Source organism: Pan paniscus, chromosome 3 (genome assembly GCF_029289425.2).
Source record: "Pan paniscus chromosome 3, NHGRI_mPanPan1-v2.0_pri, whole genome shotgun sequence".
Taxonomy (NCBI): domain Eukaryota; kingdom Metazoa; phylum Chordata; class Mammalia; order Primates; family Hominidae; genus Pan; species Pan paniscus.
In genome coordinates, this window is record NC_073252.2 from 24,709,111 (window position 1) to 24,728,927 (window position 19,817).

The 19,817-nt window shown below is 45.0% G+C and overlaps 1 protein-coding gene and 1 long non-coding RNA gene across 2 annotated transcripts in view; both read right to left on the reverse strand.

The window, feature by feature from the left end:
• The window catches only part of LOC134730261 (uncharacterized), a 31,694-nt gene extending 20,905 nt beyond the window's left edge, over positions 1-10,789 (reverse strand). The window contains exon 1 of the long non-coding RNA XR_010111936.1: positions 49-10,789. This is a non-coding gene — a long non-coding RNA (uncharacterized LOC134730261). The remainder of the gene's footprint in view (positions 1-48) is intronic.
• PPARGC1A (PPARG coactivator 1 alpha) overlaps positions 1-14,347 on the reverse strand; it is a 680,601-nt gene extending 666,254 nt beyond the window's left edge. Inside the window, exon 1 of the mRNA XM_063603745.1 lies at positions 13,813-14,347. Coding sequence (XP_063459815.1) covers positions 13,813-13,944 — 132 coding nt within the window. The 5' untranslated portion in view covers positions 13,945-14,347. The remainder of the gene's footprint in view (positions 1-13,812) is intronic.
• Between the last annotated feature and the right edge of the window lie 5,470 nt (positions 14,348-19,817).

Consider the following 19,817-nt stretch of genomic DNA (forward strand, 5'->3'; position numbering starts at 1 on the left):
AAATACTGTAATATGAGGATTTATTTTATGATATTCTCCATCTGGTACCCTTACATGTACCTGTCTGGAGTGTAAGTTGGTGCATCTTTTCAGAGAGGCAATTACATTTGTACGGCCTTTAACCCAGTAGCTCTACTACTGGGTATTACCCTAAAGAAATACTCATAGATATGTACCTGGTTTAGTCATAATTGGTGACAACCTAAATACCCAATGATACAGGATGGTTAAATAAATGGTTCTATTAACATACAATGGGATACTACAGGGCCACTAAAAATTATATGGAGGCATATGAAATATTATATGGCAGGTCAGTTATGATTTATTGGAATAAAATAAGGTTACACAAATATTTACATGTGATACCAACTTAAACATGAAATGCATACACCTAGAAAAAAGACAGGAAATATACAAATCAAAATATCTGTGATTATCTCTAGGTATTTAGATGATGTATGGTTTTGATTCGATTTTTCTTCTTTTTTCAACTTTTCTAAGAAAAAAAATCCAAAACAAAAATATATATCTACAATAAGAAAAATTGATAATATGCTTTTATCAGTTTCCTGGGTATATTATTTGCAAAAATAATGCTCTAAGAAGCCAAGTTTAAATTTTTTTAATTAAAAGGTAAAATATAAAGGAAGACAATATTCCCTATATGTGAAAATATCCTAATTTCAAGGTGAAACTCCCTTTTTAGCAAAAAGGTCTTTTGGGGAGGGGCTTAAAGGAAATGGCTCTGCCCGTCTAAGTTCTGACCCTTTCTGTTTTGCTAATAATCACGTGGCTATTAGGGGCTGATGTCTTTAAATTCCAAGAATGAGTTAAAGATTATTTCTCTGGTCACATAATTAATAAAGATTTTTAGTTAGTGCCTATTTCATTCCCTACACTGTATTTAATGTTATGGATGGTGTAAATAATGAAAAAACAAAAAAAAACTCCAGGTATTCAGAAATCAATTAAGGAAAAAAAAAACTGGGCCAGGTGCAGTGGTTCACTCCTGTAATCCCAGCACTTTGGGAGGCTGAGGCAGGCAATAGATTGAGCTCAGGAGTTCGAGACCAGCCTGGGAAGCATGGTGAAACCCTGCCTCTACAAAAAATACAAAAATTAGCCAGGCATGGTGTCGCACACCTGTAGTCCAAGCCACTCGGGAGGCTGAAGTGGGAGACTTGCTTGAGCCCCAAGAGATTCAATCTGCAGTTAGCCAAGATTGCGCCGCTGAAATCCAGCATGAGCGACAGAGCGAGACCCTGTCTAAAAATAAACAAACAACAACAAAAAAACTGTAGATATTTACTTTAAATACAATAGGCATAAAATAACTAATAACAACAATTAGCATTCAAGCAGTGCTTTTTCCGAAGCCTTCTTAAATACTGTATATGCCCAAATACAAGATGAGGTAGTTTCCCAAAACTCTCTGGAAATAAGAGATATTTGTGTATTTTTAAAGACTGACATATCATAGGACATTCTCTAGTTACTTTATTTAAACAACTAAGTGATGCTTGAAGAAGACTCAATAGCCTGAAATGACCTCAGACAAAGCTTTGGGATGTTTAGAGAGGTCACTTGACAGAATTGGTTACAGTGGATACAAAGAGATTTAATACAGATTTAGTCATTATTCCTGGAGTAAGGTGCCACAGTACAAATGTTTAATATCATTGTAAACAAGCATTTTAACATAACTCCCTAAGTGAATCTAATGTATATTTATTTAACATCTACTTTATTCTGGGTCTGTATTCAATGCTAATGGCTTCTCTTTTCAGCCGGCGAACTGTTCTTCCACCATAATGATAATGACTAAGAGGACACTTTACGGTTTACAAACACTCCCCAAAACATCATCATACTTGATTATACTAGCACAGTGAAAGAATGAATATGGCCAAAATTCTGGGAAAATAAACCAGTATGTATGTTAATAGAGATAAACAATGAAGCAACCATTGTTTTTCAGCAGCCTGTTCTCTAGGACTAGTTTAATTGGGAGAAATAATTTTTAAATTCTTTCTAATGAAACTGTTACTATCAGGGTCAAAAAATCAATTAGCAATAAGTCCTATTTTCTGAAACAACAAGGCTTTGATAAACATGGTAAAGATGATTCCATTCTCTTTTACCATTTGTTTGGCTCTTTCATCAAAGCTATGTAACCCTCTTCGTTTGACATCACACAAAGAAAGACCTAAAGGATTTCATTAGCGCTGCTTCCTGGGCCTCACAGTGTGTCCTCAACTTCTGACGCTATTTCACTCTCCAGCTCGAGTGGCTAATTTTAATCCACAAAAAGTTTGGTAATTTATTGAAGTATAATAAATCCAAATAAAACTTCATCTTTGATTTACTAATTAAACTGTTCTTCTGACATTGTCAACAGAACAGATTTTAATTTTTTTAGAAACTGGGTCTCACTCTATCCTCCAGGCTGGAATGCAGTCATGTAATCCTAGCTCACTGCAGCCTAGAACTGCTGGGCTCAAGCTATCCTCCCGCCTCAGCCTCCCTAGTAGCTGAGACTACAGGTGCATGCCATCACACCTGGCTAAATGTTTTTATTTGTTGTAGAGGTGGGTCTTGCTATGTTGTCCAAGCTGGTCTCAAACTCCTGGCCTCAAGCAATCCCTCTGCTTCAGCCTCCCAAACGCTAGGATTGCAGCGTGAGCCACAATGGCCTGCCTAGGGTGGATTTAAAATGATGCAAAGATCTTAATTATTTTCAACCAAGTTTGAAAGCTTTCTTGCTTGTGACAGAACAACTGGAGAGGAGTTCCTACTTCTAAATTTCTAAAGTCAAAACAATGAGCAGGAAAGACTCCGCCTCCTTTCACCTGTTCTTTCTAGGCACATTATTTTTCCTTCTTGGTACTTCACACAGTTTAAAAGAGATAATGATAGCTAGATGATAGGAAGGGAAAAAGAGAGAGAAAGAAAGAGGGAGAGACAGAGAAAGAGAGGGTGAAGATGACGTGTGTATGGATATGGATGGACAGAGCTGTACTATTTTGTGTATATCTATTCATATACACGCACATATCATCCGTCTATGTCTCTATCGTGTCTATCGTGTGTGTGTGTGTGTGACTTTTATGTCTCTCTTACTAAATGAAAGCTCACTTAGGGGGCAGGGCAAGCACATTGTAGGTGCTCAATAAATTTCATTGAATGAAAAAAATTTAACACAATTTAAAAAAACTCTCGGCAGGTATTCCTTGACTAATTCCTTCTACACTTTCCTTCTGCCTCAAATGTCCCCACTCTCATCCCCCATTCTCATCTCCCAGATGCTCCCCATTTCTTAAAGCCCAGAACAAATGTCGCTGCCTTCTTGAAACTTTCTGTGATTTTTCCAGCCAAAAATAAACTCCCCCTTCTCCAAATGACCACAGCACCGCTATCTCCTCCCTAAAGCACTAACTGTTTTCTATCTTCTCTGCATCCAGGTGGGGCTCCACTTGTAACACACATTAATGTTGAAGGCAGCATTTTTTTTCTTTTTCTTTCATTTTTAGACATGCAGAGCAGCATGTTTTTTGTTTGTTTGTTTGTTTTTGAGATGGAGTCTCGCTCCATCGCACAGGCTGGAGTGCAGTGGCGGGATCTCACCTCACTGCAGCCTCCGTCTCCCCGATTCAAGCAATTCTCCTGTCTCAGCCTCCCGAGTAGCTGGGATTACAGGTGCACACCACCACACCCGGCTAAATTTTTTTTTTTTTTTTTTTGTATTTTTAGTAGAGGCAGGGTTTCACTTTGTTAGTCAGGCTGGTCTCGAACTCCTGACCTCAGGTGATCCACCCACCTCAGCCTCCCAAAGTGCTGGGATTACAGGTGTGAGCCACCGCACCTGGCCAGCATGTTTTATTTGTCCTTGATGCTCCTCTCTCCACTCCTCCGTCAGTTCATCCATCTGAATGCAGCCTAACAGGATAGTTAAAACATGGGCTCAGACACCAGACATGCTTCATATAAATCCTGGCTCTACCACTTACTAGCTGTGTGACCTTGGCTACGTTACTTCACCTCTCTGTGCCTCAGTTTCCTCATGGAATACTAATAATAGTACCCACCTCATAGGGTAATTTGATGACGAAATGAGTGAATCCATGTAAAGCACTTTAAAATGTCTCTGGAATGTTACAGTAAGTGGTCTATAAGTGGATTCTATTATGATGGACTCAATATAATTTACTGAGAATCTACTATGGACCGGGCGGTCTGCTCGGCTGTCACATCAGTAGGAACTCCATAAATATTTGAGGAATGACTAGTGAGAGCTAACATTGACTCAGCCCTTCATTAAGTCAGTAACAAACGTCTTTCAGGTCCAAGATCTCATTTAATCCTCACACCAATTGCAGGGGATGGATGTCACCCCCTCCACCTTCACCCAGGAGCAGAGTCCCTTCTGCACTGCACAAGCACATACTTAGCAGGTGAAAAGTCTCCATAGCGTTCACCTCACAAGCCCGCCAACTTCTAGAGATTTTTTTCCATTCCCTCCTGCAGCTCCCTCGACTTCACACGAAGCATCTTTTTTAGCATCTGTTCAGCCTGACTCCCGTCATTAGATACATTCTTATGTGTTTATAATGCATCACTGATTTGTTTCAGGACTAAATCGTGGGATCTAAAAATAAAGTGATGTTGAACATATTTCTTTGCATATTAACTTTAAAGAAATGGATTAATCTTTTAGAAATAATCAAAATTAAATGATCCACTCAGCATGGAGCAGTTACCAAAAATAATAAAAAGCAAAAACTCTTCAGATTCCCACTTTTCCTTTTTTACTGCTTCTGGATTTGTTAATGTAAGCATATCCTTCATAATTTTTTCATTTGAAAAATTAAGAGGTTTAGCAAGCCTATGGTAACCCAATCTTGTTTTTCCCTGGGGACATTTAAATGGAAGCAGGATTCATTTATTCTCCAAGTCAAATTCTCATTTTCAAAAATGACATTGCGGAACTGCCGTCATCATCCTAAGAGATGGAACAAAGAATGATAAATAAAGTGACACATGTGTTGGTATAAAAGTTGTTTTCTGACATTTCAGCCATTTATCCAACACATATGCTCTGTCTGTCCACTACAGGCTGGGCAGGATGAGGATCTAGAATTGAAGAGGGTGTGGTTCTTTCTCAAAATCAGCTTCCTCAGTAGAATGGGAGGCAACACTTCCAAATAAATATGACAGCAAGAGACAGAAAGCTTTATGGAAAGGAGAGCAATGGGAGTGGGAAAAAAAAAGTCAATTCCTGCTGAAATAAAAATACGATCTGCCTATTTGATAGAACATTTAAAATGTTTTCCCTTCAACATACATGCACGGATATCCATTTTGACTGTTTGCTTCTTTTCTTTCTTTGGAACCTGACAATACTCTCAATCACCAGCCCTTGGGTGTTTACCTGTCACCTAGGCTTGGTGACATTGTTTTATTCAATTTGATATTTCCCTATTACTCAGAAAGGGTTATATATGCAAATAAATATACATTCTGGTTGCAACATTAAATAATGAGGCAAACTACAGTTTATAAAATGCAGTTGTTCCATGCCACATTTCATTTTAGGAGAGGGAGGCCTACAGCCAACTGTGAACAATTACCAAATTGTCAGTGGAATTCAATAAATGTTGTTTAAAAAAACTAATTATTTGTTACAATAACCAGCTACTACTGCCACTTTGTATTTGGAGGTTTGTAAACTACTTCCATTTGAAATGTAATTGATTCCATTTTTATCATTTGTTCAAGTTTATGTGGTTGTTCTCATCCTAAGAGATGATAACATCTATTTTCAGCAAATTATACATTATAATTCCTCATTCAAAAGCTGTAACAGAAAACAAAATGCTAATTTATGCTGTAAACGAAACTACAGAATCATAATCACTCATTGTTAACATTAGGGACTAAACTGCTACTGGAAATAATAAATTGGAGCAGAATGTGTAGGGGTTGTTGGTTAGATTTTTCTTTTTCTTTGCATCTTTTTTGCTTGTTATTACACAACCAACACACTTTCTAATACTCTTTCAGGCAAGAGATTACATGGATGTCTTGTCTTCTTCCACATAGAAGCCAGACGTTCACTGGGCTTTTAGCTATTACCTGCAGCTCTCTATTTGAAATCTACAGAAGACGTGCTCACAAAGCAATCAGATGTGCACACTACAGAGGGGAAGCAGATTAGAACTACACACCTGCTCTTCCACATTCCATTAAGTTTCCACATCTACATTTCCCTTTGCATCAACCATCTCCTCCCCTGCCCGCTTCCCTCCTCCCCTCCACCGCATGTTTCTCCTGTATGAAGACCCCAGTGTAACCTCTTCTGGTCAAGGTGAGCCTCCCCCAGTAGCAAGCTTCCCCTCTGCTTCAGCAACTACACCGAACAAATGCATAAATGCACATAAACCCAGTAACTTTTTTTAAAGATGGGGTCAGTAGCTACGATTACAGGCACACGCCATCACACCTGGTTATTTTTACTGTTCTTTAGAGATGGGGGTCTCCCTGTGTTGCTCAGGCTGGTCTCGAACGCCTGGACTCAAGGAATCCTCCTGCCGCAGCCTCCTGAGCAGTTGGGATTACAGGTGCGAAAAACCGTGCTCTGGCAAAATCAGTAAATTTCAATAAATATAGTCAACCCTTATTAACACCCACAAAAAGGGTGGGGGTGGATCTGGTACCATATTCTAGACACTGCTTTCTTGAAATAACGATCTTCATGTGAAAATAATGTAATACCACCTAATGGCATTTTCTCCTTTCTTCTTTTTTTAAAACATAGAATCCAAAAGAAAGAAACATTTTAATATAATTATTATATCAAAAAGGTGAATTTTTCGAAAGGACCAAAAAGTCACACTGCCTTCTAGAGTAAATCACTTTTCTGCTGCCCTTTTATTTAATGCCGTCTGCTGTACACATTTACCTCTTCGCTGGCAAAGTGTGATCATTGATTTCCTATGGTCTCTCTGGAAGGAAGTTCTGCTTCCTTGATGATGAATACAAGGGGTAGGTGACCCCATTCTCATTCCAATGCAAGCCTTGCACTTTTACATTTCCGCTAGGGCTACAGGAACGTGAAAGCAGTGAGAAACTCCTTGCCCTCTTCATAGAGACTGTCTTGCTGTAACTACTGACATTTAATGTTTTCCCTCCCCTTCCCACAACTGTATTTTGGAAGATCACAAAATAAGGGCTGAACCACTAAAAGGCATTAGTTCATGATGGACATAAATGTTAGGCGCATGATTCAGTACAGAAGATACCTGTTATAACATGGCCGGGATGAGAAAGGTAAATTTCAGCCTAAATCTCAAATGTAACTATATGTAGCACAAGCGGAAAGTGACACGGATTCGCTCATGACAGTGTATCCCTCACTATATATATGATAGGGTTTTGATACATCTGAATGATTATAAAATTATTCTATTCATGTATCTCACAGTTATATTTCTTCTGTCGAATATTTTATTGATATTCATGTACATTTGGAATGAGTGCCCCACTAAACCATAATTATTCTGTTTTAGAAGGCCCTGTCTATCTCTCAGGCTAGATCTACCATTCAAACCAAAAAGAATGGTCAACTCAAACATCTAGTCCAAAAAGCATCAGGTAGTTATGGTTGATTCCACCAAAAGAGACAACTTCACCTCGTTCATCAAAAAGAATTCTATCTGGTTATATAAAAGAAAGTGGGTAAACTTGGGCAAACAAAGGAGATATTCACTATTTCACAAAGCTGGCAAATAAATGACACCATTGCCAAACTTGCCAGAAATGTACATGTAGCCACACAATTTCTTCTGTGTTGTAGCAGAAAGTGAGTACAGTGGGGATAAGAAGAGGAAGCTGGCACAAGTCTGTCTGGTGGAGGGCCCAGCTTTCCCTGACTAGCGCTGAGACCTTAGGCAAGTCACTTAATTCTCTGTGCTTTGTTTGCCTCATCTATAAAATGGGAATAATAGTAAAAGTACCTACCTCATATGTTGTTATGGAGATTAAATGAGTCAAATATTTATAAAGTATATGGAACAACAATTGATAAATGGTAGTCATTGTCACTGCTCTTTAATTACCAAGTTTAAGGTTTACATAAATTACAAAGAAAAGCGAAAAACAGCACTTTGGGAGGCCGAGGTCAGGAGTTCGAGACCAGCCTGGCCAACATGGTGAAACCTCATCTCTACTAAAATACAAAAATTAGCCAGGCGTTGTGGCGTGCGCCTGTTGTCCCAGCTACTCAGGAGGCTGAGACAGGAGAATTGCTTGTACCCAGGAGGTGGAGGTTGCAGTGAGCTAAGATTGCACCACTGCACACCAGAAAAAAAAAAAAAAAAAAAAAAAAGAGGAAGGAAGGAAGGGAAGGGAGGGAGAGAAAGAGAAAGAAAGAAAGAAAGAGAAAGAAAGAAAGAAAGGAGGGAGGGAGGGAGGAAGGAAGGGGAGAGAGAAAGAAAGAAAGAAAGAAAGGGAGAGAGAGAGAGAGAGAAGGAGGGAGGGAGGGAGGGAGGGAGGGATGGAGGAAGGAAGGAAGGAAAGAAAAGCGAACAACGTTTTCCAGCTGATGCATTAAGTAAGCCAGCCTTATTGGAAGACCTGCGACAAACTCTTTTCCTCTCCTATACCCCTAGGAGAAACCCAAAGTCAGAAAAATTGGAGTTATGTGAAAAGTGGGGTTCTGTGAGCTGGATTTACAGGAGGATTTCTAAAATTTATTTAAGGTAAGAACGTAGAAATGCACTTAAAACTCTTTTGCAGTTCATACTACATCTTCAGGGAAATAAAAATGTTGAAAAGGTATAGAAGCCCAGTTGATATTTTTTGAACTTTGAGGTATTGGCTATCTAACAACTTTGTAAATGGAGGACATTCCCAAGTCTTGGCTCATCTCCGGGGATGCCAACATTGTCACCACTTTAAGAATTATGAAATGTCCAGAAAGAAAGAAAAAAAAAAAACACTGAATTCTTTATGGTATTTGGACTGAATGGAAAAGAAGTGTTCCTCAGTGGGCTGCTTTCTGCTTTGGCTATCCATATTCATGGAGGTAATGCCAAGCCAAAAAAAAAAAAAAAAATGGGCAGTCAGCACAAGCTTTCGACAACTTACCCACGTCCATTAATGATTCTGCACTGAAACTTCTACCTTGCTGGAGAAGACACAGTGAGTATACAGAATTATGGGTACTGGCTAATTCAAAACAGTCACTGCCTACTCTGAGAAGATAGTTCCCTTATGAAGATGCCATTTTTATATTTCTAGTCTGGAAAATTTGGGAAGTGGTGGGGGCAGGGGGCAGATAAAGAAAAGTTTAAAAAGCAGGGTCAAGCCTCGTGGTAATGTCTTTTACGTAGCCTCAGGTTAAGCTACCCAGTAACCAAAAAGCTGGTCAATCAGGTGAGTAAAGTCAGATGTCTGGCCTCATGGACACTCAAGCAGTCAGCTAATTGGCTCCATTTTTCACTTTCAGTTGATTGATTCAATATCATACAGACCTGGCCTGCTTCGATTTGGGCTTACATAGTGACAGCTAATAAGGTGACCTGGGTCCAAACTGCAAGCAGTAATGACCACTCCACAGTCAGCTTTCTGATGGAGACAGGAAGCCGAAACAACTACAGGAGAGAATCACAGGTTGAAAAGCACAACATCAAAAGATAAAGCTCGGTTTTGGAAGCTTGCACTACTGCCATCCCTAGGCGTGAAACTGTAAATTAAAGAATGGTCTGCTGTCTGCTGCACTGAGCCAAATCAGAGACATTTCACATATACACTTTAACTGGGGGTTTCATTCTAATTGAAGAAATGAATTCCACCTAAGCAGATGCTCCCCCCCGCACACACACACTTGCTATGATATGTTTTGCACATTGGCAAGTGGGTGCAAAATATCTGCAACATGGTCCTCTCAGATATAGGATGAAATTTCCCAGTTTTTAAATGGTAACAGATGTAGTTTCGGCTCTAATACACATTGGGCTCTCTCCAAAAAAATCACCCCTCCCTCCCCAGCTTCAAGAATAAAATGTCACAGAACAAGTAAAAACCTGGTCAGTGATGATTTGTGGCTGGGTTTTTGTTGTTTGTTTGTGTTTCTGTTTTTCAGTAATGAATAAACACCCTCATTGTTTCCAATTTTCCAGGTCTATATATCAAGAAGCTCCATCTTCATTATTTTTTTTTACTTGCTTGTTTATAACGAGAGGCGTCATAATCATGTTTCTTGTGAAAATGAAAGTAATCAAAATGCCTTGTGATTCCAGGAAAAGAGCTTCTTAGGGAGACATGCCTGCCTCTATTGATGTTGCAGAAAGGTTCCTTTTACATGGTATTAGATGTTGAGAGCACATCATATTGATCTAGAAATAAAAAGCTTGATTTTTTTTTTTAGTACAGTCAACCCTTACCTTCATAAGCACTATATAACACTAGGAAAAGGATTTTTAATTGAGGTAGAGTAAACAAATTATATCTGAAGAACATTGCCATTTTTAGGAAACGCAGGATATGTAAGCATTTTGGCAGCAATCAGGGTAAAATCATGAATAAGTCTCACTCTTGCAAATTTGGCCCAGGCCTTCCTATAGCAGCTCTGCCCGAGTCCAAGATGAGATTTAAAGTATCGCCTTTGTTGTATTCTTTTTCTTCTTAGGAACAGTTAGGAGCAGGTTTCTCAAACATGTGCCCATGCTCAAATGCTGAAAATGCAAACTGGAGATCAGTAAGGCCCGTTATGCACATGTTTTCTTCATCTCTGAAAATGGAGATTGTGGCAATGTTGGAAACCGCAAATCCTGGTAAGATTCACTGCCCCGGCTGCATTTACCACCAGAGATTAAAGCTTCGGTAGCATCTGACGCACCTTCCCCTAATGATGTACATCTCTCATTTGTTTCTGTACTTTATCTTAAAGTTCATACCACACCACTGGAAGAAGAAATCAATACTTCAAATAATCTCCTCTCCCCACCATACAATTTCACTGCACTAAGAGTAGCACAGTACCCAATACCAGCCCGAGAGCCAATCATTCTCCAGAGAGCAGAGCCAGCTGCTTTATCAGAAATTCTTTCGATTTTCTTAGCAACATGAGTATCCCCTTCTAGAAGAAAAATGTTGCCTCTTGGGGAAACGCTTTTCCACCTCAAGTTAAACTAACTTTACCTGAAGAAGCCGGTAGTTTTCCTCTTTTTAAAACGCCCCCCTCCGCAAATGGTTCTCTCTTTCCTTTACTCCAAACCTGCCCCCACCCAGTCCCTCTCTCCCACCTCCTCTGGTTTCCTAGGAGTTTGCACGTGATTGCCTGTCTTGTGAAATCCAGCCGCAGCCCTTCGCTTTTAAACGCTCTCAAATGACTTGTTTCTATCTCGTTAAAGATGCTGCGAAACCTCCCATCTCTGCAAAGCTGTATCACTGCTTCCTTAGACCCAAGTCTCCTTCCTCTCTTCCTTTGGAGGAATACAAAGTGCCTGAGTTTCATGGCCCCGGGGTGCAGGTCGGAGGCACGCGCCTGGAAACTTGTCCTAACGCATCTGACTCCAGGACTGGGGGGCGCGGCGCTGCCGAGGACGCCCGAATGCCGGCCGGGCTTGTACCGGGTGCGTGGTTCAAGCCTTTCGTACCCGCCTCAGTCCTCAAAGACGAGCAGGGCTTGGTTTCTGACTCATCGACAGACACACACACACACACACACACACACACACACACACACACACACACTCACACAGGCAGGCACGCGGACGCCCGCTCCTGGAGAGCTGGAGTTTGCGGAGCCGGAGGGGTCATTGGCTCTCGGCAATCCTGGGCGGATGCAAGGAAGCGTGGAGAGCACCCAAGGCCCGCCAGGCGGGGCAGGATAGCCTGAAGGAAGCCACCGGCGCCGGCCACGGGCAGCCGGGCACCCTCCGGGCCCCGATCGTGCTTCTCCAGGCCCCCAACTCCAGCGCCGGCCCGACCACCTCAGTAGCTCCTGCAAGTTTCTACTCGCAGCGAGGCCTCGTGTCTCCCGGCTGCCTCACCGCGAATCCTCACTCCGCGCGCCTGGGCTGCCCTCCCGCCCCGCCCGAACGGCCGGCGTACTTCCCGGGGGCAGCCCAGACGCCCCCACCCGCGGCGGCGGCCCGACGGTCTGCCCAGAGCTCGCCGCCGCCTCCCGCTGCTGCTGCCGCGGCGGCGGGAGCCTCTCCAAGGCTCCCGGCGGCCCTTATGTATTATTCACTCGGATGGCCGCAGCGCTTTCTGGAGAGCCCACGCCGGAGAGAGAGGTCTTCACCTGGCAGCTAGTAGTTTGGCGATTTGTTTCTTGGAAACTTGGGGTGATGCGGGGGCGGCGGCGGCGAACATTTTTCGGTTGCTTTCGGGGTTTGGCTTCTCTGCCGGGAGCTCGCAGGAACGCGCTGCGCCCCGGGCCCGGGAGGGAGCGCGCCAGCGCCGGCGAGCTCGGCGGGCAGCCCCGCAAGCGGCCGAGGCTGGCTGGCGGGCTCCGGAGGAGAGGCGCCGCGGCGGCCAGGCGAGCCGGGCTGAACGGAGCTCTTTTCCTCGACACCCCCCACCCCTAGCGGGCCAGCTCCCCCCGCGGTGCGCGCTCCGCGGGGCCCGGGAATCCCCGGCGCCCTGGACCGCCCACCGAGTAGCTAATGCCTTTCACCATTGCTCCTCCACCGCTCCTCTGGCCCCAACTTTCCCCAGCCCAGAACCGCGAGCGCGCGCGCACACCCACACACAGACACACACCCGCGTGCACACACACACACACGCATACACGTACACACATGCCTCCCCTCCCTCGACCCCAGCTCTACTTCCCCGCGTAGTTTGGAGATGACAGATGCCTGTAGACTTTCACCAACAAGCGGTGGGGGCAGCAGACTACAACAGTTATTTAATTAAAAGGCATTTTTCCTCTCTCTATTTCTCGCTCCAGCTCCCAGAATAGCTTTTTCACCCCTAGACCCTGAGCACATGCCTGTCTCTCCAGGTTACCAGTGGCCCGCTGACATCCATCTCCTTCCACGCCCCCCTTCCGGCGTCTACCCCCAGCGTCCCTGGGCCCCCCGAGTCACACCGACACGCACACCTACAGGCCGGCGGCGTGGAGCGTCTAGGGCACGATGCAGCCGGACTGCATTGCACAGTCATCAAAGTTAAGTGTGTGTGTTTGTGGGGTGCTTCTGCGCCCCAGGGGAGGCGCGGGGTCAGGAGGAGTGGAGGCTCCACTCTGCACCCCACCCCCCCCCCCACCTCCGCGGGTCAGGGGACGCCTCTACTTGAGATTGCAGCCATTTTAGGGAAAGAGGCGGCTCGGGCCCCGAGGGGAGTGGAGGGGGGACAGCACGTCGCGGGGGGCTTGCGGCTCTGCAGCCCCTCGGCGCAACTGGAAGGCGGGTAGGCGCCGGGCGCACAGGGGCGCGGCGCCCGCGGCGACTTGGGGAAGGTTGCGCTCGAGTTCCCTGGTTCTGCCTGGAGTTGTTCGGGGTAACGCGCCGGCTCCTGCCTCTTTCTCGGGTTCCCGCTGGGCTGGGAGGTGGTGGGGGAAGGTGTCGATGGCAGATGGGGCACGGGAGGAACGCGACAGAACCTGGAGACTGGAAAGCTAGCGATGGGGGAAGGGGGGGTACCTCCTCTCGCCGGTTGGCGCTGACCCAGACAGTGCGACCCACTTGGCCCCCATCCTCCCCACCCCCTCCCGAGCCTCTGCCTCCCCACCGAGTACCAAGTGAGCGCGCGGCAGGGGGCAAGGGGCGCGACGCCGCCCGGCACCGAGCCACCTCTTACCTGGTTGGAAGGGGTTTCCCAGGAGGAGCCGTAGTTGTAAAAGAAGGAAGAGAAGAGGGTGTCTTCCGACAGCCCGCAGCCCGCCATGCTCTGGATGCAAATAAAATGAGGAAAGAAAAAAAAAGCACACATACACAAAAGCAACCCAAAATTTTAAAAATCAAATTAAACCAATAAGCCAAGAAGAAATTCTCTCGAAAATAAAAGAAAAGGAGGGGGAAGGGAATGGCAAAGGGAACGGAAACTCTCGGCGGTGCTCCCTCTCCGGGAGAGGAGGGATGCTTGGGCTGCCGCTGCCGCTGCCGCTGCCGCCGCCGCCGCCGCCGCCGCCGCCGCCGCTGCCGCCTTCTCAAGACGGTACCTAGAGAGGTTCGTCCTGACTTGGGCAGCCGCCGCCGCCGCCTGTGCCGGCTGCGTGTGTGCGCGCGTGTGTGTGCGTGTGCGTGTGTGTGGTGTGTGCGCGCAGAGCGAGAGACCGCAGGGGAAGCGAGAGGGCGAGATAATGAGCGAGCCGGGATGGAGGCGCAGAGGCAGCGCGAGCGGGCGGGCGTGTGCGCGCGGGGGTGCGTGCGTGTGTGTGTGTGTGTGTGTGTGGTGTGTGTGCGCGCGCGCGAGCGCGCGCGTGTGGCTGGGTGTGCGTCTGTTTGGGGAGCTCACCGGAGAGCCGGGGCCGTCACGTGGGCGCGCTGACTCCGCCGGCTGCCGGGGACAGCCTGTACTACAGCCCCGGCCACTAAATCAGCCCGCGCCGCCAGACCTTTTGCAGCCCGCGGCCGGCCGGCCGGCCGCCTTCTCCGACCTCCTCGCCATAGCCGCCGGGCCATGCGCGTCCCGGGACGGCAGGGGGCGCGGGTGAGGCCGCGGGCAGGTGGATGGATGGGTGGGGAGTGGGCCGCCCTGAGCCCGGGAAGAGAAAAAATGCTCGAGGAAAAACACAGGCGCCCACGCCCCCCGCTACGTCCGGCAACCTCCTGGCAAGCCTTCCTTCCACCCTGTTTGAAGATTTTTTTCTTTATTCCTAAAATTGCTTTTCCATGCAGAGACCCCTCTTCCAGCCACGGGAAAATTATTTTCACATAGTTGCTATGTCCCGCTTTTCTTGCTTTCGCGATCCCTCCAGCCCCCCGCGCGCGTGTCCACGCAGGCACAGACGCACCGGTGCCTGCCTCCTCCCATTCCAAATGCAAACCCACCTCCTTTTGCCGGTTGCTGTAGTTAAGCTAAGTCAATGCTACATCAAACTAGGCTAGGCTGAGAGGACTGGAAAGTGGATTTAGGGGACAATACTGCCCCAGCAGGAAGAAAGGCTCTAGTTTGGCGTTCTGTTGATTTAACAGTTTAAAACGAAAATGGATTTTGTGGCTTCTGCACTAAAACTCAGGCCCCTTGAGTCACAATTATTTAAAGGGAGCTATTCTCTAAAGTCCATTATATGATATAAAAATGTAAACGGATATAATGTCGTCTCTCTCTCTCTCCTCACAAAATGGTATTTTAGAACCAAATCTTTCAGTCTTAATAATTGGGTGACTGAAAGGTGTGTTTTTTTTTTCCTGCAAGAAGACATTCTTTACTTGCTTCCCCTTACTCTTTATACAGATATTTATAGAAAGTAAAATTCAAATAAAAACCAGCATATCTGTGTAAGATGCTCTTAAAAGTATTTGAATCCTTGCAGGAAGACTTGAAACAACCTCTTAAAGGCAGTTTATATTGTTTTCTTTCTGAATCCCGTTTCCAAATGCTGCCTATTTTTATTCAAATCAATTGTGTTTTTCCAAGAGTTCACACTTCCACTTGTAAGTTCCCCACTGGAGGTCGAAATCCTCTGTGAAATAAACATTTCCACAGCAACCCAGTGATGTCAGAAACGTCGGCTAGTGATTTCAGAGGGGAAATAAAACAGGAGCAAAGAACGGCTCTAGAAAGACAGTTCCTTCATCCTTGCGAATAGCATGCCTCCTGGTAGAAATTCAGAAAACATTTCTGGCTAAATACCTGTTTTCTTTTTCTGAGATTGACTTATTTTTCAAAGGTGTGTCAAATGATCTTTAAAAAAAAAAAATAGGTCACCATCCTCTTTTCTGGATTGGTGAAGAATGCTGTTTCAAATCAGTGGTGCCTAACCACACTGGCCACTGTAGATTTTTATAAGGGGGGGATATATTTTTTCTAAAAATTGATGTTGGAGAGAACATTGAAAGATGAAATTTTATGTACTAACTTCAGGCCCAAATAATGCTGACTGACCTGGCTTCAAACTTACAATAGTTTTTTTAAAGTATTAGGCACACAGAAGTTCTATTCAGTTATCGAAATTGGTGCTGATCTCACCAATATTGAATAAAGGGGCTTCTCCATTGTTCCCTCTATTGTTTCCTGTGTCTCCTGGCTGGGAAAAAGAAGGGAGGAATTCTTCATACTGCCCCTAATTCAATCCCCTTGCAGTCCCACCCCTATAAACATTAAATGTAAAGAGACCAGAAAATATTAAATTAGGCCCAATGCCTGTGTTTTCTTAGGCTTCCTGTCTAAATAACATTTATACAGAGCATTATAGAAATGTCCACTTTGTAAATTGCTTTTCATACATACGTTAGCCCAAGTTAACATTCTGTTCCTGCAGCCACTCACTGATTCCCTGATTTTAGCTCAGGTCCCACATTCACACCAACGGAAGTTCATTCTGTCTGTGTTATCCCATCATCTATTTGTTGGATCAATGGATTCATTTCTCACAACAATTTTGGGAGAATCAGGACTCTTTATCTCCATTTTACAGATGTGGAAAGAGGCTCAGAGATGCTAAATAACCTAACCCAGGTCCTGCAGCTACAAAGTGATAGAAATTGAACCTCAACTTTGTGACCCCCACCTACCTCTTTCTTCCAGATCTAACTGAGCCCATCACAGGCCTGGTCCTGTATGAACATTTCCCCCCTACATACCAGATGGAGTAAGTGATTCCAACCCTTTCCCCCCAGTTGATGTCAAGTGTACATTTGTGAATGTCTTAATTTAAAAACTGATCGCATGTGCTCATCACTGTCCACAAGAGCCCTGTTAGGCAGCAATTATTAGGTTTTTTTTTAATAGACCAGGAAACGGAGGCTTAAGGAAAGACCCCCCTCCCCAACTCCCCCTCCTTCCTACAGCTAGTAAGTGGAAGAGCTGGGTCTTGAACCAAAGACTTCTGGCTCATGCCTCTCTTTCCCTGAACAAACACACAGGAAAACAGATACATGGATCCACCTAGCAGGCCCAGGGCCTGCAGAGGCATCCAGGGATAAAGAGGCAGGAACAGGTTTAAAAGAACCCCCTCTGGGCACAAACAGGAGAACACTGTATAAAAGCCTCACCTCCAGCCTCAAACGTTTGTTTCCCTCAAGTCTCCAGCTCCTTCTTTTTTCAACAGGAAAGCCCCCAAAGACGGCCACCTGAATAGTTTTCTGATAAAATGCCTCCTTCTCTGCTTACCCCCTCTCCCTGGCAGCTCTGTCACCCCAAAAGAATTCTGCCTTCCTTGGTAGATTTGCTCACCTGGCATCACCACAGTAACATGGAGGTTTGTTTGCTAGTTCCCAGCAACATAAAACAAGCTGCCACCCCACCCCCTACCCTCATTGGGGCCCAGAACAGATGGAGACAGCCCCTTGGGAAGCAGAGGGAGCCATAAGCTCATTGAGAAAAGATCACTCCAGCCACCTTGCCAACTCCTTGCTGTGCAGTATTCAGAAGTCTGAAGATGGAAACCCAAAACAGAAAGCTTTCGATTTCCAGATCCGCTGTGGTTGTTTCTCTCAAGACAAACCAAACTTTCTTCTGCATGTATTCCCCTATCATATTGCCAAGTCACAATTTGTCACTTTGAAAATATGGAATTTGTTGAACTGATATCATCCTATTAGTGAGAAATCCATCTTTATTCATAAATACTTTCCGCCCAAGAAATAAGTTTTGTATTAATATTGTATTGGAAATTAGTTAATAGTCCAGATGATGTGGGGTGTTTTCCTTGTTTATAAATGAGGTGCATTAACACTCTCGTACCACTAGGGTGTCATTTAGTGAATGACTGCTCAGCTCTGCAGATGCAAGAGGCCAAATTCTTGTAGATGTGAATAAAAAATGATCATTTTGGCTAAAACTGCAGATGGGAAGCAGATGTAATGTACAGAGGAAGTCGATTTCATTCCATCTCTTTCCTTTATTAAGTCTGTTAATTTGTCTTATTTAAAAAAGCATTCTGAATGCAAACACGTGTTAACTTGAGGCAAAGTGAAAACCAATATCATTCCTGCCTTCAAGAAGTTTACAGTCTCAACAAGTGTTTGGTCTATTAGGATTTGGGGTTGCCACTATTACTTTGAAACTGTTTAAAAGTTTACATCTCATCGAAATCATAATTACCCTGGGGAAAGATTAAAATTAAGAAATTGTGAGACACGGAAATGTCAGGAGGGCAAAAGGAATGTATAACAGAAGAGGAAGTTACCTTTTGTGGAAAACACGTGATGCCAAGGCCAGGGAGGAGGGTGCAACAGTTAATGCAAAAAGAAACTGAGGCAGGGCCGGGCGCAGTGGCTCACGCCTGTAATCCCAGCACTTTGGGAGGCCGAGGCAGGCGGACCACTTGAGGTCAGGAGTTTGAGACCAGCCTGACCAACGTGATAAAACCCTGTCTCTACTAAAAATACAAAAATTAGCCATGGTGGTGCACACTTGCAATCCCAGCTACCTGGGAGGCTAAGGAGGGAGGATCGCTTAGATCCAGAAGGTGGAGGTTGCAGTGAGCTGAGATGCCACTGCACTCCAGCCTGAGAGACAGAGTGAGACACTGTCTCAAAAAAAAAAAAAAAAATCAAGAAAAGAAACTGAAGAAGAAATGAACCTCAAAACAGCTACAGCAGTAATAATAACAAATACTTAGTGAATGCTTCTAACGTGCCAGGCATGATATACAGCACATAACAATCTCTTTTGCTTTGAGCTTCCTTGAGAAAAGGACTGGAGTGCAAGTTGTTTATTTGGGAGGTAACCCTAGGAAACACAGCTAAGGAAGTAGGAGAAATGAGAGAAAGAAGTGGAGGAGGCTGTAAGGAGTGCAACTGTGGGTAAGAAGAGTTTAGTTCTGCTTGGGACCCTCTGGGAGGCAGTGTGGAATGCACAGTCTAGACTGACCCTCCTGGAAGTGTGAGGGGCTGGGGTATTTGCTGATCTTCCAGCTCCTCAGTGGAAGGCTACTCCTAGGTGTTGGTCACTCCCGGGCACATCCCACCTGTGGCCAGCACAGGCAAAGTGGGGTCTAGCAGCCAGAGTAAGTCCTCGGGCAACGGGGTGCTGCTGCTGATGGAATCTGGGAAATTCATGGAAATGGTCATGCGTGGAAACGGTCAGGGCTGTGTGGATCTGAGTTGGGACCAACAGCATCTGCGACACAAACATTAACTCATTTAATTTTACCAAAACCTTATGAAGTGGGAACGATTACATTTCCAGTTTCTCCCAGGAGAACACAGTCTAAGAGAGTGAGGAGTGGCATCTGTTGTTTTTACCCAGCTAGTGTCGGTTCCCTCTTCTGGGAACAGCCCCCTGCTCTTCCTTTGAGAAACATTCCCTTCCCCGTCTCAGTGATCTGACCTCACTTTCTCACTCCAGGGATGTGCAGGGGACCCCAGCTGACCGGATGAGAGCTCTGCCTCTCCAGAGCCATAGAGATTTTCACCAGAGCCATAGAGAGGCGTGCTCTCTCTGCTGGGAGAGCAAGGCAGGGAGAATGTGTAAGCCTGGCGCTCTTCCAGGCCATTTGACTCCCACCGGAATGAACCCAGCTGCTTAAGAATGAAGCCAGCTCAGAAGGAAAGAGAGCCTGAGAGGAAGCACTGCAGATTCCTGACTTAGATCCTTTGAGTAACTGGATCCAGCCCAACCTGAAGCTAGACACCTCCCTGGACTTTCTAAGTGTGTAAGCCAATAAACATCTCCTCATTATAAGCCAGTCTGAG